The sequence below is a fragment of the Serinus canaria genome, chromosome 3 (genome assembly GCF_022539315.1).
Source record: "Serinus canaria isolate serCan28SL12 chromosome 3, serCan2020, whole genome shotgun sequence".
Taxonomy (NCBI): Eukaryota; Metazoa; Chordata; class Aves; order Passeriformes; family Fringillidae; genus Serinus; species Serinus canaria.
This window is the reverse complement of record NC_066316.1, coordinates 23,511,002-23,536,862: the sequence shown is the minus strand read 5'-3', so window position 1 is coordinate 23,536,862 and position 25,861 is coordinate 23,511,002. Positions and strand designations below refer to the sequence as shown.

The 25,861-nt window shown below is 39.6% G+C and overlaps 1 protein-coding gene across 5 annotated transcripts in view; it reads right to left on the bottom strand.

The window, feature by feature from the left end:
* BICRAL (BICRA like chromatin remodeling complex associated protein) overlaps positions 1–25,861 on the bottom strand; it is a 42,682-nt gene that overhangs the window by 16,402 nt on the left and 419 nt on the right. Inside the window, exons 1-3 of one of the 5 annotated variants that reach the window (XM_050972125.1) lie at positions 16,532–25,703; positions 9,054–9,149; positions 1,381–1,429 (exon numbers count right to left, since the gene is read on the bottom strand). In XM_050972125.1, coding sequence (XP_050828082.1) covers positions 1,381–1,424 — 44 coding nt within the window. In that variant the 5' untranslated portion in view covers positions 1,425–1,429; positions 9,054–9,149; positions 16,532–25,703. Of the gene's footprint in view, positions 1–1,380; positions 1,430–9,053; positions 9,150–15,320; positions 15,995–16,531; positions 25,704–25,861 lie in introns of those variants that run through there. The other 4 variants (XM_018915018.3, XM_009091053.4, XM_018915015.3 and 1 more) reach the window with 4 other exon arrangements.

The following is a 25,861-nucleotide window of genomic DNA, read 5'->3' as shown; positions in this document are numbered from 1 at the left end:
GCTTAAGACAATAATTGCTGCCAGCAGCAGCAAGAACACTGTAATTTTAATTTTTCACACAAGCACTCATCTGTATAGAGAGCACTTCATTTTCTGGACCACCTGTGATCTTGTAGCAGGATCCTCATGATTCATGCTCATGACAGAGCACTTTATTGTCACATGATCATCTTTATGTTCATGTTCCAAGCAGGAAGTGTTTTCACATGGTCACAATCAGTAACCTTGCACAACAGTTACTTCACAGAATGTAACTGAGCCTTTACTGGCAAATCTTTTGCTACAGCATCCAGAGCTGCCCTCAAACTACAGCAGTCACTCTGAGGCTGTTTTGGTCTTTCTGAAGCTACAGCTCTCACTGGTTTCAATGGAAGTTTTCAGGTGTGTGAGAAAGGTAAAAAGCCTAATTATTTCCTACATTTAGTAAAAAATTCTCATATGAACTGGGAATGATCTTTTAGCAGCTGCTATGAGACTGATGTCAGTCTAATTTCTAGCAGAGTTTGTTCAAAGTATTTGGCATGAAAAGCTCAATTCTCTTGTGTTTTATCTGCATTTATAGCATATTATCTGTTCTTGAATACTGACACAAATGATTGCCAAAGGAAGGCAACTTGTCACATATACAATCCACACAAAACTTGTTCAAGCTTCAGCTGTCCTAATTATTTTTTGAGATTGCCACACAGAATTATATAACTCCACATAAATCTGTTATGGAAATAAGGGGAGGGGTCCACAAAAAAAAAAAAAAAAACACCAACAACTCCCATGTCCATTCAAAGTCCCTGATTTTATTAAATCAAGTATATTCGATCAAAATGCTGGTAAATTTTTGTTGTGAATAGGAAACAGTACAGAGAGCTATTCTTTTTTTCTAACATTTAGATGCAAATGTGTATTACTAGTAGAAATTAAATATTTAAGTATTTCAAATTTTAAAAAAAAATTACTCTTCCCTTAAAATACAACCTTAGTATTAAAAAATTGTCTAGTTTCATTACTCAAAAAAATTGACATCTTTGGGGATTTGATTACAAAAAGTTATTTGCTATGAAGTTTGCAGTAGCATCCCTAATAACATGCATCAACACTGATCTGGTATTAGCACTACCTGAGAAGAAAATCCATTCTCCATGAACACACATTCCTTAGCCTCTCCTGAGGAGAATGTCAGCAAGTGGACTGTCAGCTAGCATCCATTGGGATTAAAGGCTCTGCACTCCACACATCTCCACATGGAAGACATGAAGCATGTCTGCTCATTTCACTGCAAGTCACCTCATCTTTAGACAATACCAAGATAGAATCATCTTCTAGAAGATGATTTTGCAAAATTATTATTCCCAACTTTTCTGCAATAATTTGTGGTAAACTTACCCAATAAGATCAAGGAGACAGGATTCATCATCGTCATCATCCATGACAACTAGAATAAAAGAGAAGGTGGATATTTGACACGTATCACAAAAAAAGTTTGTTTTCAACAACAAAACCAATTTGGAATATCTCAGAATTTTTATTAAACAATTTAAGAAGTTGACAGTTGTCTACTATTGACAAAGTTTTTAAGTAGACCTGCACCTTCTACAGATGTCTGTTGATTTATCTCAAAATCAAATTCAGTCACATGCAAAGATTTATGAAATCCCATGCAATGTTTTACCATCCAGGGGGTTTTTAGAATTTTAAATCAGAGAAAGACAAATGATTAACCAAACTGATTAAAAAGAACTTCTAAGACTTATAGTAAAAACATCAACACCGAATATAATCTAAGACTCCAATTAAAGTGCTTCTATAGGAATTTATTCCCAGCTAATCCCAGAGAGGGAATAACTAAATACTACAGAGCCTACAAAGACTGTTACAAATTAGTGGCTGTAGCCACTAATTTGAGCAGCCAAAAAGGTAAATAAACTTAGGTCAATGTCACAAGGATGCTGCTACAGCCTAGAATCAAAACTAAAGCCAAAACATGAGTAAGCATTAAAAGAAACACTGTTTTCTATCAGACCTTTCTTAGCAATAGCTAAGTGTCAATGTGGCTACTTCCAGTTTCTCCTCAGCAATATTCAGGAGTGTACTTAAACTTGAGTTTAACAGTACAGAGTTCTGACAGTCCCTTTAACAATGGTTAGGGAGGGAATTTATGTGCATTGCCCAACCTGAGGGCAACAATCAAATGCAGAGCACATTTAGCCTCACAGAGTCTCAACCACCAACTCCTCACACACTGCCTACTCCATCAGGGACTGCTGCACCAAAAAGTCTCACACTCACTCTCCCCTTCAACTGCTGCTCCTTCAAAGCTTCTGTTTGTATATTCTGGGCTCTCCTATTCACCTCAGAATATCATCCCCCTTGTCCATAACTGTGAGGATCCCATCTAATCCACCAGTTCAATTATCAAATGATGTTAGTGTTTCCAAAACTTTTTGGTACCCTGGCTTCCTTTAAGTTATCCAATCTCATCTTTACCATATTTTCTACTCACAGCAAGTTGATCATTGCATTCCAAGCTTGTTTTTTTCTCAACTTCCCTTAAAAATCGTGCTGTCATACTGATCACTCAAACACTGTAACTCAGTTTTGGCTTTAATTCATTCTGCTCTCTCTCTTATTTCTTGACGAATACGAACTTACTGTCCCTGACCAGATCCACATGAATCATTCCTAATTCTAATCTCCATAACGATTAAAACAGTGAAGGGACTGAAGCACCTGCTATACAAGAGACTGAGAGCACCAGGACTGTTCTGCCTGAGGAATGGAAAACCATGGGGGAATCTTTATCTTGCATATAAATACCTGGTGGGAGAGCGTTAAGAATACTAAGCCAAACATTTCTCAGTGGTACCCAGGGAATGAACAAGAGGCAAAGGGCACAAATCAAAACACAATAAACCAAGAAGTCTATGCAGACTAAGGAAAAAACTTTCCTTTTTTAAAACTCTGAGGGTAGTCAAACACTGGCACAAGTTTTTCAGCAAGATAATGGAGTCTCCATCCTTGGAGATACCCAGGACACAGCTGGACCACAGCCTTGACCGGCCTGCTCTGACCCTGAGAGGCCTGCTCTGCTTGAGTCTGCTCTGAGCAGGACAGGGGATAACGTGATCTCCAGATATTCATTCCCACCTTGGCTGTCCCATTCCCACCTTGGCTGTCCTATGATTCTGTAACCTCTTTCCTGAAATTTTTCTATACTCCACTGGTTCTGAAAATAGCTTATATTGTAGACTAGCAGAGGGTACTGTGTCCTCTCTACTGCAGAGCCTTATTTGGATTTGGTCTATCTACTTTAGCTTACAGTGATGGTGAAGCAGAAGTGGAGTGTATGTTAGAGTAAGGATTATTCAGGATTATTAGTGTATGTTAGAGTGAGGATTATTATCACCTCTCAGGGAAAACAGAAAAACAGTGCACAGCTACAGAGAACTACCTCAATGTTGACAAAAATCAGCATTCATGAGGTGATTATGCACATTAAGAAAAGCAATTTCTCCCATGATTCAGCAATCCAGCTGCTTACTCTTGCATAGAGCCACCAGCCTGAGCACTGATATTGCAATTCAATGCTAAGCAAACGGCATGACATAGTATGATGCCATGAAATTTAAATATAAATGTGCATTACTAAGAATAAATTAATAAGCATTCAGCATTCTGTTTTAACTGTACTGATAGTACTACTTACAGAAAGCTGTTATTTCCCCTAACTGCTGAAAGCATACCCATGTCTCAAGAACAAGGTTCCAAAGTCTCCTAGCTAACCAAAAGCAAAAATTTACACAAACTCAAAATTATCCTTGTTTTCACACTGCAAACCTACTTTTGTATATTTCAACCCATGTGTCTGTGGAAATACTGACAGCATTACTGAAACATCATAAAATGTCTTTCCTTTACATAACTACATATTCTCTGTGATTTTATCATAATAAGGTTTCACTATCAGCTGAAGAGATACCACAGAACTTTCTTCAATTAATACTCTGGAGGTATTAAAACAACTGACACAAATTAAGACAAATTTGTTAAATTCACTGAATTCTTCAAAATTTGTATAAAATGATCAGAAGGAAAATAAAATGCATGTAAATACTGGTGTGAGAAAATCCTAACAGCAATACATAATCTTCACTATTACACCCACTACTGAACATACACTTGGCTTTACTAGCTAAACCTGATACAAGAAAAATCTAACCAACATACTGCAAACTCCTACAAGTTTACCCCAGATAATAAAGTTCTATTGTTCCACATGATGCCATATGGTATGGGACATTACTTTGGATAGCTGGGGTCTGATCTGCTGACTATTTCCCCTCCCAGCTTCTTTCACACCTCCAATCTCCTCACTGGTAGGGTGCTGTAAGAAGCTGAAAAGTCCCTGACTTGGGGCAAACACTTCACAGCAACAACTAAAACATCAGTCTGTTATCAACTTTATTCTCATCCTAAATCCAAAACACAGCTACTAGAAAGAAAAGTAACTCTACCTCAGTCAAAACCAAGACAATATCCACCCTTTATTCCAGACCAACCTCATCATGCCCAGGTCCCACACTTCCCAATGCATCTCACATAATTACAACCACCTTTCCTGTCTTTTGCCATATATGCAGACATACAAGGCCACCCCTCAAAGATGTCCACTGAGTTCATTTAGTCCAGGACTTTGGGCTCCATCTGTCATATCATTCCTTCAAAGTCAAAGAGATGGTAAATGCTGTTGGGATTATTACATGCTGCAGTCTGGTTCTATCATCACTGCACTACGCTCAGTTTCAACTCATTCTTCATTAACCTGAGCAACCCTTACAGCAATACCACAAAGCATGACATAGCATGGCATAAAGCCACCAGAGTAGTGATGATATACAGTATTATAAAGCAATTAATGTCCTCATTGGTTGCTCCCAATGAGGATGTTAACCCCAAAATCAAATCCCCCTGAGTACATACCAGACTTCCTCATCCCTCTGCATTAGCCACTAAGGGCACCCAGGTGCCCTTGAGCAAATCCAATCCCATGGATGGGTCTGCCCTTGCACGAGAGAGGAACAACCCAGATTGCCTTCCACAACACAATTTTCTGTGTGCACTATAGGAACTTTATCTACTTCTACAGTATGTGAAAGTTTTGATTGGGCAAGGCCAGCCCTTTTAGCAGATCCCCTATCCCAATGTCTGTACATCCCAGTATCCCTTGCTCTCAGAGCAGCCTTGAACTGTCCCTTGTATTGTTGGAATTTCCCAGAGGCTGATGCATGATAGGGAAGAAGATATATCCAACTTTTCCACCTAGGAGTCCATGAGGTTGCTGTGAAATGAGTCCTGCATGTCCTGCGCCTTCCATGTGCCAAGTCCACAGTCCAAAAAACCTAACAGTCAAGCCTGGTTGTCCCCTTCCTTCCCTCAGCTGGAGGCAGGGCCCTTCTAGTCCTGGTCAGTACTTATTACTTGCAAATACAAATCAGCCCCCACACTGGCGGGGCAGTATGGGAAACTGAAAAGGCCTTGGCTTGGAGCAAGCACTACTTTGCAACAACCAAAACATCAGTGTGCCATTCTCATTCTAAAGACAAAACACAGCACTGTTCCAGCCACTAGGAAGAAAATCAGCTCTGTTCCAGCCAAAACCAGGACACTGCAAGTTTAAATCTTTTTAACTAATGCCTGTTTTCAACAAGGATTACCAAACGATTAGTGCCCTGTTAATTTCAGTAGAACAGCAGAGGCAGGAGCAAACAGAGCACTTGCACACCTAAAAACAAATTCGCCCAAAAGTCTAGTTCAAAAAGAGGAATTTAAGCAACATGTGACCTTGACACAGATGATCATTTAAAAGTGTGTTAACAAAAGCAAGCCTGTCCTGAGGGAAAACCTTTCCTAAAACCTTTCCTATGGCACAAACAATAGAAAAGTTTGTCACTTTTCTTGCCAACTATCTTTTCTAGTTTTGTGTCCTCCTCACTGTTTGTTAACATACAAACAGCCACAGCAATGAGTGATGTATGAAATGGGTATAACCCATATTAAGCCATGAGAGTTTGAAAATAAAACCTGCCACAATGAGTGAAGTAAAGAGTTATGAAGCCTAAACCAGTGGTCTTCAAAGCAGGATGTGTGCAAGAAAATCCAGTGGGATGCAAGAAGAAAATATTAAAACTTCACTAGTATATGAAGTTTTAATATACACACATATACTTATGTATGCAAATCAATATATTTGGGGTGCATGCTCAAAAATTTTACCAATAGGGGTGTGCAATCAAAAACATTTGGAGACCTTTGGCCTAGACCCTTAAACACTGATTCACTTCTACATTTGGATCAGTCTTTGGAGACTTCAGCCAGTGGAGGCTCTAGGTGAGGCTTGGCTGGGCCATTGGGACCCATCAATGCATCCAGGGCCCTGCCAAGAGCCCACATTAGAGACAGCTGGGGAAAACACACTTTGGGAAAGGTCACACAAACTACTGGAACCCTGTTACAATGTACCCAAAATCTAATTATCGATATTGGTCTACAGTGTCTTAAAAAAAAAAAGCCACCAAAAAAATCTGCTTATAAGAAGTAGGCCAAATTCAGCCCTGCTGGTGCATCCAACTAATTTAAAAAGGGCAATCCTCACTAATTAGTCACAACCCAGCACAGATATTCCCTGTAGCTTATTAGCAAAGCCCCTACCATTTACCCATTTTATTCTGTATCTCTGCTACCACACTGGTGAATTTAGGATATATTTCAACTTGGATAACAAGTACTTGTACTTGTGCAAGAAGCCCTGCCTATCCCTTCTGGGAAATAACCAGAGTGCCCTTTATCACACGTTCCCAAACAGAACATAAGAGAAGTTGAAACTAATAAAACTGACAAGGAAATCCCAGCTATGCAAGCCAATCCTCTGGGAGACTCTTATTACTTGGCCTTAAAGCCTCTGCCTTCATTTCAACACTCTGACCTACTACAGAGCAAAGAGCATATAGAAGATGAATAAAGCAGTCGTGTCCTCCTCTCATCCACTTTCCCTAGGTCAGCTCATGGCTTTGAAGAGTCATCTGGAACAAAAACTGATCTGATAAAATACATTGATCTGTTTCAACTTAGGATGAGCTTCTTGATTGGTTCTGCCTTACCACAGGGCTACAGCAGCACTAGTGCCAGCACAAGAGAGGGAATGAGGTAGGTGGATAGTTAAACACAGGAGAAGGCAGCAGTGCTTCAGTCACCTTAAAGCACGTGTGGGGCTGTAGCACATGCGAATACAACCACATCAGCACAGTGCAGGCAGCAGGCCAGTGGAGCAATTATTCCCTTTCTACCAGCACTCGTGAGCTCCCCGCTGAAATGTTTGGCTTTGACACACAGACACTGCTCTTAAAAGAAATACAAAACAAAGTGAAGGAGTCCAACAGAGTGCAAGTAAAATCCTGTGGTCACATGAAGAAACTGCCTGTCTTCAGCCTGGACAACAGAAGGCAAACCCAGGTGCTACCTGCAGCCTGCTAAAAGGGGGACAAAGATGAGCCAAGCAGGTCACCTCTCACCAGCACACAGCAAGACACAAAGCAAGAGCCAAAACATGTAACACAAAAAAATCCCAACCAGATGCAAGGAAAAACATTCACAAACAAGATTGTTCAAGCAAGGGGTGGAATCACCCTCTTTGGAAATTTTCAAAACTCAAATGGCCCTGACCAACCTGTTCTAACTGAGAAGCTTGTTCTGCTTACAGCAGGGGCAGGGCCAGGTAACCACCAGTGGTCCTTATCACCCTAAATTTTTAACCAACATGCTACACAATCCACAGTATCATGTAACACATGCAGACCCTACAACCTGCAGTGACATTAAAACCAGATTTGCCCAGAAGCAGTCCAACTATTCACACACTTCGTATATTATCCATCTTATAAGAGCTGCAAACCCTGGATTTTAAATTTACTCAAGTTATATTCCAGCTTGCAACAGTATAATTATTTTTCTCAAAGTCACTTATAATTTCATACAGCCTTAATAGATCATTTCAGATAAAAGCAATAAACCTATTTTCACTTTCTGTGAAAAGCACAAGCTAATGGATAGCTTAGATGAGCAACATCTAGAACAATAATTTCCAAAAAACGTGATATAATCAACATCAAAACTTGGTAAGTCACATAAATAAATCCGTCTGCAAAACTGTTGGAAAAAATCTAGACTTGAGAGTTTTGTGCAAATGCACAAGATCAATTCCTGATTGGCAGCATGACTCCTGAGAGTGAACGCTGACCTTTGGAAATCAATGCTTTAGAGCAAGGTAATGACTGCTGTAGCTAAACCTTTTTAATGGGACATAATCAAACTTGCACTCAGTAACATCCCCAGCACCTGAAGCAATTAATGTTAGAGTTATGACATACACCCACTGATCCTCACAACTTCAGTGTGCCTTTGTAAACATCCTGTCAGCAGGAATTCTGACAAGATCTCTCTCATGCTTTATAACGAACCTGTCCTATAAAATCTTTAAAATTGTTCTGTTGCTTTATCATTCTCCATTCAGAATTTTAATCTACAATCCCAACACAAGTATGGAATATCTGAAGAAATGCACTGCCACTGGAAAAACAATCATCCCAACAACAAAACCAGAACAAATCAGTTACTGCAACAGTCACTGCAGAGAATGGTACTGCTGTGAACTGAGTGTGCTACATCAAATTCGTGGCATTTTCAGCCCTCACAGCCTTTCTGAGCATGGATGTAAGATAACTCTATTTAACGCAATCCATCCCTTGCTAAATTACATAAAAGGATTGCAGCAGCATTAAGTGACTCCACACTGACTGCAGAGATCAAACACCCAGAACTGAAGTCCTTCCCTCACACAAATTTCCACCAAAACTCTCATTAATTTCCACAGTGCTAATATTTTTGCTCTGTGTGCTTCTGAACTAGGGGGAAAAACCCCAAGCTGTTTCATTATCCCCTAGGTAATATATCATCCTAGTGTGCACTTCAGATTGCTAAGGTGCTGTAACTACTGCCTGCCTTACCCTGTCAGTTCTCTCTCAGGTTTCTATCCAACAGGCAGCCTCGGATTCAGTGAAGGAAACTCCTAGACAGGAACAACCAGACCTCATTTGCATTCTCTGCAACACAGAAGTGTAAGAAAAGAGTATAAACTCAAACCCTTATTATCACATAGTTTATGCTTACTTTTCAAGTCTATACTACTTTTGAGCTAGATATCTAGTATCTTGCAAAGTGAATTTCAGACTCCTGTAAGTAACCAAGACTCTATCTGATAATTAACTTAAGAGCTGCTTACCATGTCAAACCCTGTTTTCAAGAAATTGATTTTTACATGGATGGAATACAAAAATTGATATTAAGAGGTATTTCCACCTCCCCCTCTCATTACTGTAAAAAAACTATTTGCTGCAGAATAATGACAAGTACTCAATGGAAAAGAGGTAAATATTGAAAAATACACTGCAAACTAAAACCTCACTCGGAAGTCATAATTATCCAAAAATGGTCATTTCAAGACAACAGGAGTAAGGAAAAATAATCACTCTTAAATGCACTTTGTGAAACACAAAGACTATACTATTCACTCATAAATTAATTATGCTGTACTTATATCCTACAATATGGAATTACTCCTTATGAACATTTTCTTTTCCAGAGTAATCAAAAGTTACTACATGGTTGCAAAAGCTATGACAAACTGTGCTCTAAAATACAGCTAAAAACTAAGAAATTTGGAATTCTAATCTAGTGACAGAGTGCATTATGCAAGCATTACCTTCATAATATTCAAAAATAAGTTTTCATTCCAATAATCTAAATCTGAATAGTACTTCTAAGACAAATTTGCAATGCTTGAAATTAGCTGTAGAACTGAATTTAATCATCAATATTTCAGACATCTCTATGCCACAACGTATGAGAAGAAATTGTATTTTTAAATATTCAAAAGAATGATGAAAAACATAAGAAAAACTACTCTAAAAAATAGAAACATTTCACAACTCAGAAAAATAGCAACAAGAAAAGAAACACAAAAGTGCTTCCTCTCAGAAATTGCTAGGCACACCATTAGGCCTCTTCATGGTGTTTAAGATCTGGCAGACGAACAACCAAGAGCACAGGATGCTTACACATCCAGCTCCATACACAGAAGGGTAAATAAAAACCACAACCTACAGTAGGCTGTTTATCCAACTCCTACATTTCCTTTTAGCAGGCCCTTAAAAAAACCCACTGATTTGAGTTTGCCAAATGTGGCAACTTACCAAACTTCCAAAAACTACAGTGATATTTTAGTATGTTAGGGAAAGAAAGGAAATGTGCAGTTCAACACACCAGGTACACAGTGAACACCCTGTGTGGCTGTCTACAGTCAGTTTCCCTGAGATACACATGCTCAGCACACAATTTCTGATTTATTCAATACAACTTTTTTCCTACTGCATCCACAGCTGCTCTTGGCAATATCAAAATCTTAACAAGACTTTTATCAGGAAACAGATTTTTTTAAACCACATAGAGAAATCTAGAGTAACCTCAGCCTGAAGGTCAGGATGCTTCCTTATCCCATGGGATCTCCCAGGCTGAAGGCTGGGCTCAGACCTTTCCTCCAGCAGTGACTATATCCTCATCACTATCCTATGGCCTGTTTTGGGCTCTGTCCTCCATGCTGCTCCACCACATAAACAATTCCTCCGGAATTTCAATATTCATAAAACATTTTTAAAGGTCCTGGTTTCATCCCACAAGATGCACAGGAGGCAGGATCTCAGCAGTTCCTTAGGAAGGAAACATCCACCTGCCCAGAAGATAAGAGATGCTCTTAAGCATTTCTAAAAACTACTCTATGCTATAGTACAGACTGTTAGCATGTGTTCTTTGTGCAAAATAATACTCCAAGAAATGTTCAGTCAGTTCCTCAGATGGTTTTTACCTTGTTTCTACTTGAGAACACTCAAGTTTCACTTCTCATTGTGAGCATATAGTTCTCAGAGATGTTGAAAAAATATTCTGCAGGCCCATAACTTCTTTATGAACTGAACATTTCTCAGTTCATTTATAAACCAATGCCCAATTAATACTTTTTCATTGCCACTCTAGTCCATACTAGTTTAAAAACCAAACTTTGCCACAAGCATGGCTCAGATGAGCTAGTTAGTATCTGCTACCAACTGCCAATAATTAGCTGAATAGCCATTTATACTTCTTTCAATTATTACGTTTGGGAAATCTACTAAAAACTGAGTAAGATTAATTGACAGATGTGTAACTACTTCAGCAGTGCAGTCCATATCAACACCCCAAATCCAAGCTGAAAATTCTCCATGCTGTCCTTCTTGAAGCCAATGTCTTGCTGACTACAAATGGAAATTTATCCACCTATTTCAGTGGGGCCAAGATAACTTCTGTAGTTGACTTATCTCAATAAATTCAAGCTCCAACATCAGATCTTGAAATTCCACACTTAGATCAAGTTCACAGTAAAACTACTGCAAGTTCCACCTGAGACAAGGCATAAGATCAGACTTTACAAAAATAATCAGTCTCTCGCAATGAAGTTAAATCCTCCTCTCCAGACCTTCCCTCTCCATTTCACCACCCCTTCTCAATACCTTCAATGAGAGAAAGGTTACTGTAATAGGTTTTTACAGTGATTTTGCCTGCTTTCTTTCTGTTTCTTTTGGTAAGGATTCCCTCAACCCCAGAACATTTTTAAATTAGTGCAAGAAAAGAAATTAAAAAAAACTTGATAGTCTCTCTGTGCTAGTTAATGACGGTAATCTTTATCTTGTCTAAAACCTCAACAATTCTAAAATAAAGCAAAATATTACAGACAGAGCATTGGGGTTTTTTTCAACTATGAAAGCAGGAACAAATTAACACTTGAAAAAAAGAGATACATCATTTAACTATGTGATGACCTGGAAAAAAACTCAGTTCAGGTTGGTGCTAATGCATTTATGGTGGTGTAACAAGGGCCCTCCCAAAAACGCTCACTCTTTCAAATTAAAACAGCGGCAGGTCACAATGAATGTTAGAACAGTTTATTATTGTCACTGCTTTTCCTCTACCATAAGAAAGGAAAACACACTTGTGTTTGTAGACAATCCCTATGTCTATACGGAAATAAAAAAAAACCTTTCAAGTACAGATGCAGCTTATTCCAGCAGTACCACTGTAAGGAATTCTGCCAACTCCCTGAACAGTGACTACATTATCAAAGAGGCTCTTATGCCTGCTCTGCAGCCACTACTTAGACAGCAATGACACACTTTCACACTGGCTGCTACATCCACCCTAAAAAGCAGCAGCCATTAGATTTACCACAAGCCTAATGCAGCATGAAGAGGCACGATCATTGACCATTAGAGCCTCAGTGTGAAACCCAACTGCAGCTATACAGATACAACTTCTCTGGAAACCATGTGGAAGTATACCAGCAAAACTCTGGGAAGGCAGCAGGCAGCACACCCAGGCATCTGCACACTGCAGAGTCCTTCAGCTCTAGCCATGGAGAGTTTTCTGCTGGAAAACTCCATGAATACAGAAAAGGACCTTGAAGGAAACTGGATACGCAGCTTATACCAGCACAACTTTGGGGCTTTCCTCTCAGTAGAACTAAAATAAATACATAAACTGTACTGGAAAAGAACATGTGAAGGAGCTGGGGCAGGAAAGCTGCACATCCATAAAGTGATGTAAATACTTAGCTACAGTACAACCATCTCTGTAGCACTGACTTCAACTGAGTCCACAAAACAAGCACACACCCGAACACCCGAGCATCACACTAGTGAGTTAAGCCAAGGTGCATCAATGGAAGCACAACCAGGCTACTGTATCAACATGGTGAGCTCTGCGTTCCTCCAGCAATGTAAACAAGCGACACCCAATGCAAAGTGCTACTTGCAACAACAGCCACAAACTTTTAAACTCAGACAGACAAAAACACATCTAAAAAGAACAGGTCTGGAATATTTAAGTAGTAGCCAACAAAGATCTCAATGCAGGATGAGAATATACTGTGCTTTAATGCAAGCAGGCTGCTGCACAGATTATATATAGTCATTGGGCAAGTACTAGGCCCTGAGAGAATATAAACCAGTCATTTTTATCCCATTTCTGCCATTTCTTCACTATTTTCACAAATTAATGAAGAAAATCACACACAGTCTTCCAGACATTCAGGCATAAAAGAGAAATTTTATTATTTATAAATATACTACCATTAAAAAAAATTCACCACCTTGATCCCAAGATTCCGGTTAACGAAAATAATCACTTCAAGCAGTGAATTTAATGATTTCTGAAATATGTGAACAAATACTGTATTCCACGTTCAAAATCTTTGTAAAGAATTTAAGGTTCATAGCTGGTGTTTTTTTCAAAGCTAAAATGCTAAGAAGTCCCTAGGAAAGTGTTTATAAAAGACCATTTATATCCAGACAATTTTTTTGTATATTCTGAGCAATAAGTATATTTCAAAGAAATGTTATATAAAACCTTTTAACTGGCAAAAAAATTTAACAGCTTTAAGATTATTCCTGAATTTTAAAAAAATCTCCCACTTCTATCAGGAATGAGCAATGAGAATGGGGTATCCCTCCTCTGATGTGTCAAAAAACATAAATCCAAGAACTATACAAGCATTCCACACTCCTTAGCGGGCACAGCATAAGTTGGTTTGGGCAGCACACTTTGCTCTTCCCAGGTACAGGTGAAGCTGGTATTAAACCCAAGCCGCATGAGCTCTGAGCAGATCATACAGAAATGTTTTAAAAAAAAAAAAGTGGTTTTGAAAAAGAAAAAAAAAAAGGTATTTGCAGTGCTCTTCCACAAACAGCACTGAAAAAAAACTTTAAAAATATATTAAGGTGGAGCTGTCAAATTAAGTAATTTGGAAAAAGCAGCTTCCCCTTAGACATAAAGAAGCAATAAAAACTTGAAAATATGCTAGTCCCTTCCCCCACCAAAATATTACTAAGGCTACAGTAACAGCAACGAAATGAGCAACCTACCCACCAAAAAATTACCTATGCACTTATTTTTGCAAGCACTACTGAAATCTCTTCAATGAAGAATACCTTGCCCTATGCACTACACCGGATCATTTTTTAAAGGTGGATTTCTTTTTTCATGTCATGTTTTATTTTTCGGCCATCGTTCAGAAAAAAAATGTTCTTTCAAATATTTTTTAATTCCTATACGCTGAATGACAAGAAACGCGTATTTCAGAGGTAAAGAAAACAAGCTTGTAAGGGCTGTTGGCAGGACTGAAGCTGCGCGCAAGGGCCCGTACGAGCCAAGCCTGTTAAACCGCTCCTCAAGACGGTGACCAAGGATTAGGAAAGGAGTGGGGGAGGGTACGGGAAGGAACCAAGGCTTTTAGGATTTCGGAGAGATCTCGGCTCCCAAAGCCCAAAACAGAAATGCTTCCCAGACAAGACACAGAAATATGGCCCAAGCTGGGCGCGACGGCACCGCCCCACACGGCGCGGCGACAGCAAAAAGGACCTTAAAATGGCGCCCGTGGGGGAGGAGAGCGGGTGAAACTGCGCAACAAACGCTGGCAGGGAGCCAGGCAGCGCCATCTTCCCGCTCCCCCGCGCAGCCGGCGCTGCCTGCCCGCCGAGCCCGGGCACGGCCGGGGCCGCCACCGGAGCCGCTCTCCTCTCTGCCCTGCAGTCCCTGGGCCATCCCGCGCTGCCGAGGCCGGGGAAGGAGAGGAGCGGCGAGCAGGGAATGGCGAAAGGCAGAGGCCTCCACATCTCACTCCTCCCCACAGTGATTAGGAAGAGCTCTAAGGAAATATAAACGTGCCCTTTACACGTCGTTCGAGTTTACCCGGCTTTTAACACTTCTATACCTGTTTTCTGCCATCATCTGTAATTGAATTTTGTAATTAGTATCAAGAAGCAAAATATAATTTACATACTAAATACCGCCCATGACTGAATAAATGTGAACAGTGACCATTTTAGAAAATCCTCTTCACAACCGACTACTCTTTTAAGCCACAAGTAAAAAAATCTATTTGCAAAATATTGCTTCTTTTACGCAAAATAATCCCAGCAGCACAAAGGATGGGGTTCACATCCACTCCATAGCGAAGCCAAAGGGGTCAGTCACTCCAGAAAGAGACGCTTTATTGTGTTTTAAAGAGGCGTTACAATTAAATATTTTCTCTCTCCCAAAGAAAAATTAAAAAATTAAATAAATAAAATAAAAGGCACACCGAAAAACTTGATCCCGAAAAGGCGAAAAAAGTCGCATTAGCCCAAACCTACCGCCCGAGCATTTCGCGCACCCACAAAAAGCGGCACCGTTTCCATTCCTCGGTTAAAAGCAGGAGGCACGGAGCGATTCGGAGGAAATTGCAAATAAAAAACCAAACAAATCAAATCAAATCTAGTGGCGACACCGAAAACGAGGAAATGAGTGAAAAATAAATCCCCAGCAGGTACAACTCTGAGACACAAGCTCAAAGAAAAGACAAGATTAGGGTGGTGGCGAGTGGAAGGGGGAAAGAAAAAAATCAAGCCATGAGCGAAAAAGGAAAAAAGAAAAGAAAAATCCTTCCCAGCTGCACAGCCAGGAGAGAGACGAAGTGTCTCCATTTTCCCGACGAGGAGGAAGAAAAGACTGTTTCACAGACCACAGAGCTTTAGAGAAAAGCAAAGAAACGAGGGGGGAAAAAAAAGAGGGAGGAGATTTGAAAAGATTATTTTTCTTTCTCCCTCACACACTCTCTCTATCCCCCTCTCTCCCTCTCACTCTCTCACACTCACACATACACACACACTCTCTCTCCCTCCTCTCCTCTTTCCATCCCTCTCTTGATGGCCATCAAGGGGGCGGAAAAAAAAAAAAAAGACAACAACAACAACTAATTTTAAACCGGCTCAATCAATGAGTCATTAAAAGAGATTTTTCTTCCCTCCTCTCCTGAATTTGCATGGCATCAGCAAGAAAAAAAAAAAAAAAAAAACCCACCCCAAACCTCTCCCCTCTCTGCAGCTATCAGCCTGGACCTGAAACCTTATCTCTCCCTTCAACCCCCCCCGCCCCCCCCCCGCGCCTTTATTTTAAGAAACAACTTTTTTTTTAAGTGCCCTCAGCAGCCACCACCACCAGCCTCGCGGAAAAAAAAAATTAATATATATAGTTCATTTCCATGTGAATCCACATCTGCCCAAACAACAGCCACCCACAAAATATCCCTCTTCTTCCTCCTCGTCTCCCCTCTCGCTCGCTCTCTCTCTAGATATATATTTATATACATAGCCCCAGAGCCAATAGCTCTCTGGGCTGAAACCTAATATCCTGGTTTTGGCAACTCCTGGTTGTTAATTTGCTCCTCTTTCTTTTCTGTCTGTCTGGAGATAGATTTCCCCCCTCTCTTTTCCCTCCCCGAAGGAAGGGAGGAAGGAGGTTGTGTGTTTTTTTTTTCCTTGAAATTTTTATCACAAAATTATAATACACTCAAAGGGAAACTCACCGTCATGAAAAAGCAGTGCCTTGTCAACGGGGTTTCTTCGCCATCACATCAGGGGCTGGCAGTGTAGGAGAGAGAGAGGGAGAGCGAGAGAGCGAGGGAGGGAGGGGGGAGAGCGAGCGGGAGAGGGAGCGAGCGAGAGAGGGGGAAAGAGAAAGCGAGCGGGAGGAGAGCGCGGCTCCGCTCGGCTCCGCTCCGCGCCCGCACCGCCACCGGCACCGGCACCGCACCGCCGGGCCCGGCACGGCACGGCCGCGCAGCTCCGCCGGGACACAACGCCGCAGACCGGCGCCCGGGCACACGCACCGCCGCCCTGGCATGATGAGTCCCCAGCCCCAGCGCGATCCTCGCTCCGCGTTTAAAACCAGGCCCCTTAAAAACTTCGGCTCCTTTTTTTTTCTTGGGGTTGTGTTTTTCAGAAACCCGTAGGTCTGGAGACCTAGCCCAGGCTGCTGGCTTTAGGTTAAAAGTTGGGGTTTGTTTTACTTCTTTGTAACCCCAAACAAAGTTTTTATCCTATTAAAATTAACATTAACGTTAACAATTTGGCTGATTTCCTTCATATTAAAGCTGTAAATCACTATAAGCTTTGTGGGTGGGAGGGGGTCCCCAGAAAAATAAATCCAAGTGCAGGGGGCTCCCCAGAAAAATAAATGCAAGGTCACCTTGAAAAATATAAGATTTGATCCCCTGGCAAGCTACACTATTTTAAGCATTTTTAGATATGTTCTTACCAGCCTTGCTGGAAAAAAAATTACATGAACTTCAACTACTTTAAAAAGTTTTGGGTAACCTAAAAATGTTAATTTGAAGTCAAAGGTTATAGCACTGAGAGTTCATTAATGCTATTCTACAGCTTACTTCAGCTAAAAGCATTAATAACTTTGCTCAAAGCTTTTTTGTTATAGAAAACTATTCCAATTTCCACCATTCACTTCATTCATTGATTGAAAATTTAATTCTAAAAAATTAATTTTTTTTGCAGATAATTCAGAGAAGCCTGGTTTATTAAAAAACTATTTTGATTGAAAGCAGATTTTTAGCATGCAGATATATGTATGGTAATGCTTTTAAAAACAATAACAAAAAATCTGTTTAACATCCCTTTTTCTGCTAGTTATGGTAATTCCCAAGGACTTTACTATTTTATTCCTAAGTAACTTTGTTAAAACTCCTTAGAGACAAGGATTTGAAGACTTTATTTAGTAGCACATCCTTCTTTATTAGCTTCATACAGCTCAAAAAAAAACCTCTCACAATGTTTTAGGGTTTTTTGAGCAACTATATCAAAATGGTTATGGGCAGTGTACTAAGTGGACCTTCTCAAAGAAGTCGGCCAGATTGCTTATCTTAAAATCTCACCACCTCAGCATTGTTTTTCAATTAGAATCTGATTATTTCTTTAATTAATCAACCAATTCCAAACTTCTGCCAAGGCCAAGACTCACCTACAAACCTTGTTTACATGCACACCCCCAGGAGAAAAGTGAGGTGAAGTTTCAGATCACTCCCAAAGTGGAAGGGCTGGGCCCAAGCAAACCACCCTTAACACGAGTCCAGCAGATCCTTTGTGCAGCCCAGACCGAACCTGCACATGGCTCTGCCTTGGCCATCAGCCAGATTATTAACTGCACTTTTCATGAATGCAGCGAGGACCCCAACAGCCACAGTATGGACAGAAACACCACAAGAGCTATAAGCCTATACTCCTGACACCAGCATTAGAAAATCCAAAAAGCCAACACTTCAAGGTTCCTAACTTCAGTAAATGCTTCAAAGCCAAACTCTGCCCTGAATTCAAACCTACTCAGCTTCACTGGCTTTAGAGAACATGGGCCAAGTGAGAACTTGTATGCAGGAACAGCAACAGCATTCTCATTTGGTTAACAGGAAGGAACTTTGCTTCAGAGGTTACAAGGCCGAGCATCTGATCAGTGTGTTGTTATTATTATTACTCTCCCAGTCCTACAGAAACCACAAATAGGAAGTAGGTAATGCAATACAAAGAAGGAACTTTGGAGAAAGGAAGGCAAGTGATTTTGAAAGGATTCTGTTACCATAAGAAATACAAGGAATCCTACATAGTTTTCCATGATGGTACCATAACTTACTTTCCTTGAAAGAGGTTTCAAGGCAGCATTGGCAATAACATTACTAAGCAGGTACAGTACAAAAAGGGAAGGAAAACTAACATCATCTGCACAATGAAGCACTCTGCAGTAACTAGATTTCTCCACATCTATACCCATTTGCTATATTTGTTCACAGGTAGAAATGGTTACCAAAAAAATCAAGGGTTGGATGTAACTTTGTAGGTCATATTGAAGTACGCACTTAATGTTACTTCAATACTGAGAGGTCCGAATGCAGTCATCAGCTGTAATGTTACCACTTTCAGGTGTACTGCAGAATTTCTCAGACCATGTTTGTAAAGAACTATTGCTTTTTCCTGGCAGGTACCCATGCTGTTTTAAGATCATCACGTGGTGTTTCAGGACTGGGTGTCACTGCCCCAAGAGGTTACCCTCTTCTCACTACCTTACTGCCCAAATACAAAAGACCCTTTTATATCAACATTCTTCTACCTCAAGGTCACCTGCTCAGAGCTGTCATCTTCAACCAGAGTCCTATGTACAATGCACAATCAGTTGCTGCCTTTCTTTAGCTTTCACCATCACATTAATACATTTTCTTTCCTGTAGCAGCTTTATAAGGAGTAAGGGTAAATAAGCACAAGAAAGGAAGGACCAGTGTCAAAAGGAAGAAGAGAAATCTTTGGAATACCGAGAGACATTGTGTAAAAACAGCTACTGGGAACGTCATGTGCACTCATCACACAACAAACTACTTGGCTGTATTTTGACACCAGCTGTCAAACTGTGACCATGCTGTTTAACAAATACCACTCTCATAGGTGTGCAAAGACACCAAATGACATTTGGAGTGATCTGATACATTGCCTCTGAAATGACAGACTGTGGAGAACTGAAAACTATGCTTAGATATTGAGAGGGAGAAAATAAGGGGGTACAAAACACCCTCATTCTTTCTGTCTCCAGGTTTCTCCTACATCAAGTCACTTTGCTGATATTCAGTCTATTTTTTCAGGTCTGCATCACATGCACTCCAATTCTTGTGCAATCATAAATTAGTACTCCAAAAGAAGGTAAGGCAGCAATAGATTCATAATGAAGAATGTAAGGACTAAACTAGTCCACTAAAGGAATTAATTCCACAGCCATCCCAAGGTTTTTGCATTAATGGATGGTTTGTAACCTCAACTCACTGTATCCTTTCAGAGATCTACTGTATGGAAAAGCATGCCATTTGCTTCACTGCAGACTTACTTCCTCAGACTGAATCCTTCAGCTCTATTGATGGCACTTCTTCCTCCCATGCTTTCTCTTTCCATTCATTAACATGTTTCTTATGTCAGCTCATCACCAGTCACACCTTTTACCTATCTACTTATGGCTTAATTATTTAAATTTAAAAAAAAATAAGCTAGAAGGCACAGAAACAAATAGGTCATTATTAAAGGGCACAGGCAATAGAGAGGTAGAGGTCACTTGAAAAGTAGGGCACCCAAATACAGTGGCATGAAGGCAGACAAAGACTTTAACTTTGATATAAATGTAACATACCACATGAAAACTTCAGTTCAATATCCACCAAATTCTGAATGATTACCACCAGTATTTTGATGACTCACCCATAAAACTTACCTAAACATTACCATGTTTAGCTTAATACCATGCCTTCCTTACCCAAAACAGTACTTACAAAACCTGGGTCATAATTGCATGATGTCATTTGTAAAGCTGCATGACTCCAGTATCAATCATCACACCAAAGACAGGACTACTTAACCAAAGGTATCTTAAGGGGTGATTGGTAAGGACATAGGTAGTAAGAGGGGGTAATGAAAAGTGAACCTCAGAACAAGAGATTTACACCAATACCGGAAGACAGACAGAGACAGACAGATTTCTGTGACTGGAGGTTGTGTGAAGGCCAACAGGGCTGGTCTATGATGAATCTAAAAAGCAGATTTTGGAGAACTGTGCTTCTCTGAGATGGGGATCTGACATACAGCAGACAATTAAGTAAAGCCAAAGAAAACATGGTGACTGGAGGTTCCAATTCAAAATTATTACTGGAACAGATCAAGAATTACTGCATCATTCTCTATGTTATTTAAATATAATCTCATATTCTTCAGCTTAAAGTACCCTAAAAAGGAGAATTAAGTTTGAAAGATTAATAGCTCTTACTTCCAAGTTAGAATAATCTTAACATATTCAGCCACTGAAATGTATCAGAAAAAAATAAAAATACCCTCACCTCTGGAGACAGAGCTTTATTAGAGAAATAATGGAGAAATAATCTTGCCCAACTAACACTGCCAAAACTGATGGAAGAATTTAAACTAAAAACGATGGCAGAAATTGGGACAACCTTCTACCATATTCATAGTTAATTTGGCTAGCACAAATTAATGAAAAAAAAAACCAGATAAGGATACAGAAATACAGATGAGTATACTAATGAATAGATGGACACAAGGGTTTGGGTGCTTTTTGGTGTTTTTTTTTTAAACATAGTACTAATTAAAAACAGCTGCCTGGTAATGAAACTAACAAGAGAAGCATTCCTAATACAACTGAGGTGTTGTGGATGTTGTTTCAAAAAATATATAAAACTGCCCCCCAAAAAATAGGAGGAATTTAAGCAAAAAAAGGAGGCCTAAATCATGAAATGATGTGATATAGGGATACAGAAACACACTGGAATAGTAAATTATACCAAAGGCATTTGTGTTCTTGAAAGAAACACGGACCTGCTAAGCTATACTTGTATAAGGACAAGACAAAATGGACAAACAGAAGGGATGTTATGAATAAAGCACCACCTAAGTCAGAACTTTTGAGGCAGAATAGTTTTACTTGGACATTTCTGAGTCCCTGCAATGAAATCAACTGGGTAAGATTTGGATATGAATGAAGATTGCTGTAAAAGTAGTCTTTATATTATGACTAGAAAGGGTATCAATATGAATGGAATTTATTCTCAGATTTAGACTGGAGAACAAATGCTAATAATAGGAAGAGGAAGCCCTCATTCAAAATTATAGCTGACAGACTTTTTCCTAAGATGAATAAATGGCAGAAAGAATACAAGTATAGTTTTATCCACTAGGGAATATACTATAGGAGAGCTAATAGGAAAATTTCTATATGACTTGGAGTTAATTCTATTTAAATCACTCCGAAAGATAAATGGAATATGTTTGCAAGTAAGATTCACAATTCTAAAATAGAAAACTTTGATATGCTATTGAACCTAGGTGGTCCATTGAACTGGCTAGTCCAACAACCACAGTTTTCTGAAATGCATTTAAAAAATAATTGTAAAAGTATCTGAAATGTAAAGCAAGGCAATGAAAAAAACTCTCAGAAACTCCATAACTAATAAAATAATTGCCTCAAAGGGAGAGTCCATAAAGCAGTAACTGCAGCTTACATACCAAGTCTCCAGAATTTAACTACAGTCAATTAGAAAGTTAGGATTCTATAGAGCAGTCAGCAGCTAGACCTGGACCAAACCAAAGTCATTTCCTGCTCTTGAGCTCTTGTGTTTAGCATATTTGGGCCTTGCTTTGTTAATCTGAAAGTACCTTTTGTCAAAGTGCTATGCTTTGAAGCCTGTCCCTGGTTTTGAAGGATGACTCATTTTTGTAGAAATTAATCTGTTTCTCCACCTTTGGCATTGGAAATACCATGTTCTCAGAAGGGACCAGTTCAGACTAGTTTCAAAACAAGTGCACCTTGACTGGTTGGAATATAATTAGTATCTTAAGCATTCCCAAGGATTACATTCAAAGCTTTGGCATTACTCACAGCAATTAAGTTGCACCAAGTAAGTCTCATAGTTTTAGCTTTAACACTCAATAAGTGATTTAAAAACACATGTATTTTACATTGTCCTGCCTTTCCATATGGCCAGATATATCTAAAGCACAACATTTTAGTGCAAACAAAAGCTTAAAAAAAAAAAATCAGTATGCCATACATAATGTTCAAAGAATTTCTTTTTTCCAAATGAACCGAGATACAGTAACTCAACATTCACTTTTAATGAAGCCCCATTGCACCGTGACAAATGTGCAGCCTACAGTATCTTAAATGAATCATAATATGGCTTACATCTTTAATGCCTGATCACAGTGCCAGAGGAGTTCAAAGAGCCCTTACTAAAACCATCAGTAGAAACGCTGGTTGCACAAGCCACTGAAGTACCTAGTTTGTAGCCAGAAGTAATTACGTTGCTCTGCTAATCTCTGCTGCAGAAACTCAATCTAACAGAGAGAGATCACATCTATCAGATAAGGGCTCCATGCAAGGCATAGAGGCTGCTGCTTTTCTTGAGAACACACACAGCATTTTTGCGTGTGACGGTGCAACATACATGCATAACACCCTCTGGAATAAAAATTGTTACTGTTGGGAATACATACTGATGAGAAGGAATAACTCTACTTCCTTCCTTCCTCTGCTTGAGAGGCTGCAAATCTACATCTTGAGATCACACCACATCTATGAGGTCCCTGACTTTTACAAGCACAGGAACCTCAGGTGTAAGAATCCATTGTTATGAGGCTGAGCACACAGTTGCCTCTGTGATCTCCCTTTTATTCCCCACTCTTCTTAAAATAATGATGGAACGAGACAGGATCTTGAACCTTCAGCTGAACTGCACAATACATCTCACTTAAAAGGCTATGAGGTAATGCTGTTGAGCTATAGCAAATCGGTAGGAAATATTTCAGGCAGATAGCATTCATGACTGATAACCATGGGACACAGATTTAAACCTGGAAGCATGCACGGAGCTCATGTTTCCAGAGTTTCACAGCACTAGATCAAAGTAAACAAGTGCAACCTGCAACTTCACATAAAATAAATGACACTGTGCAGTTCAAACAATGGCAGAAGGTCTTACTGAAATGACTGCTATCTATTTTCAAACCAGAAAGGAACAAAAGCACAGGCAAGAGGGGAAAAATAGAAAAAAAAATATAACACAGAGAATTATGTACCTTACTTTTTCACATATCCTCAAACAGCCAAACTACTTGTTACAGCTTACCCAAGTGACTCCAATCCTGAGCTAGAAAGCTTACACTTTATTCAGGTGGTTACTGTCTGGCACACTAAGCAGCCTCAAAACATAGAAGTTGCTGCCAGCAAAGTCAGGAAGAAAATTACCAGTCTTTGTATGACCACTAAAAAAAAAAAATGCACATGCCAACATAAATTATACAAAACCTCAAATTGTAAGTGTGGAAAGTAATTTTGGAACATGAGAATGAAACAGCTGGAAGAATTTTACAGCTCCCTTTTTAATTTTTCATTATGGTCATACATTTCACCTTCTTGTCTCTGGGAATATTTTTACTTTTGACCAAAAAAAAACAATTGTGCACATTAACAAGGTGAAAAGTTTCCAGTCTCTCCCAGAAGCTCCTATTTACAAGGCTATTTGGCACTCATTAATTTAAACTTCCAATCACCTATAGAAAAAACAATTCAGAATACCTAGCATCCTAAGTGCCCAGATACAATAAGGAGTAATTATAGTACAGCATAAAATTAACATTTACTTTGTGCTGTGCACACTAACGTTTGCTTGCAATCCTTCCAACATGAAGTTCTTTTACCCAGTGCAGTTCATCTACTGGCTCACATCTGCATTAACAATACCAAAGCCATACTCCAGGAATATTTGTGCATATGAAAAACAGCAAAAACCTTTTTTTGTCAATATCCTCATGTACAAGATAAGCACTTCCATCACTGTTACCACCTGTATTAGCCAGGCTTATGGGAGCATAAGGCAAACAGAGCCTGCTAGCTAAAATGAACCTTCCACATCTTTCAACATGGAAATAAGGATTTTTTTTTCTTACGGAAAATTTATTGGACCATATTCCTGCCTAATGGAACATTGCTGGTATAACTACAGGAGTGGATTTGACTATTTATTAGAAAAAAAATACCCAATACTTACTACTAAATGTATAATTTAAACACATCGCTAGGAAAAAATATCAAGGGAGAATATTTCAATACCCTTCCTTTTTCAGGACTGAGACACTCCCATTCTACAGCATAAGAGGTTTTAATTTTTAAGACTCAATCTAATTCTTCAGAACCAAAATTCTGAACACTGCAGTACTGCAACAGATGTAATGCTGCATTAAGAGCTGTAATGCATCAAATACTTCACCTGTCCCAGTGCCCACCCAACCTGCTCCAAAGGGCTACTGTTACATAAGGACCCTTTGCAATGCCTTTAGTTTATATGCTAACACTGTTAAGGAAAAAATACTCTCTATTTTAGTGTGAGTCTTCTGCAAGGATTAAAGGTATTTCACTGCCTTTCCTCTGTCATCCAAACTGGACTGACATTATTGCATGAAAGATTCAGGTACTCCACACATTCTAACAACATTATACCTTTCCGAACACAGAAATTAAACCACGTTCTCAGGAAACAGAAAACAACAGCTACTTTGAAGCTAAAGGTACTTTCGAAGGCTAACCTTTAGGGACATAACCTATACTTCCAAACAGGAACTTAAGGTAAGAAACTCCTGCTATTGCCAAACAGAAGACAGAAAAATGAGATTACCTGCTATGGGTTTAGCACCTTTTTGTTTCAATTGATAGTCTTTGGTCCTGTGTCAATTTGTTACAAGTAACTTCAAAATGACAAGGGAAATGAGATGGTATTTGCAGAAATAGACAGGAGTTAGATTTGTTTTCACATTCCTAAAAGAGTGCTTAGTGTTAACTTTCTTTGCACAAATTAAAATCCAAATAATAGAGAAAAAAAAATCTCAAATGAATACAGCAAAACAATGGTCACTTTTTTACTTTGCAGACAGTGCACTTAATTTCTGGTTCCTGCTGCAAATTTACTTTAAAACACATCTCCTAATTATAAAAGCCTTCCTTCCCATGTTTCCATATAGGCCTCTGTGGATTGCTCATAGAGCCCTCCCTCTGGGGCACAGTAATCCACGGGCACTGCTCCCACTTCTCCCTCATGAACCGAACTCTCTTCTGGAACAAAACACTCCAGAAACCAAATAAGCAGCGAGGAAGAAATCGATCCACCTGGCAGCACCTTTGCAGTTACCTGCAAGGCTCAGCAGCCTTTCCTCGGCCACTTCACTGCGGGAGAGGGAGGCAGCAGGGAAGGTTTATTAGAGCACGGAGCCTCCCGAGTGAGCCGTGTGAGGCGGCCGGCTGACCCCACCCGGGCAGG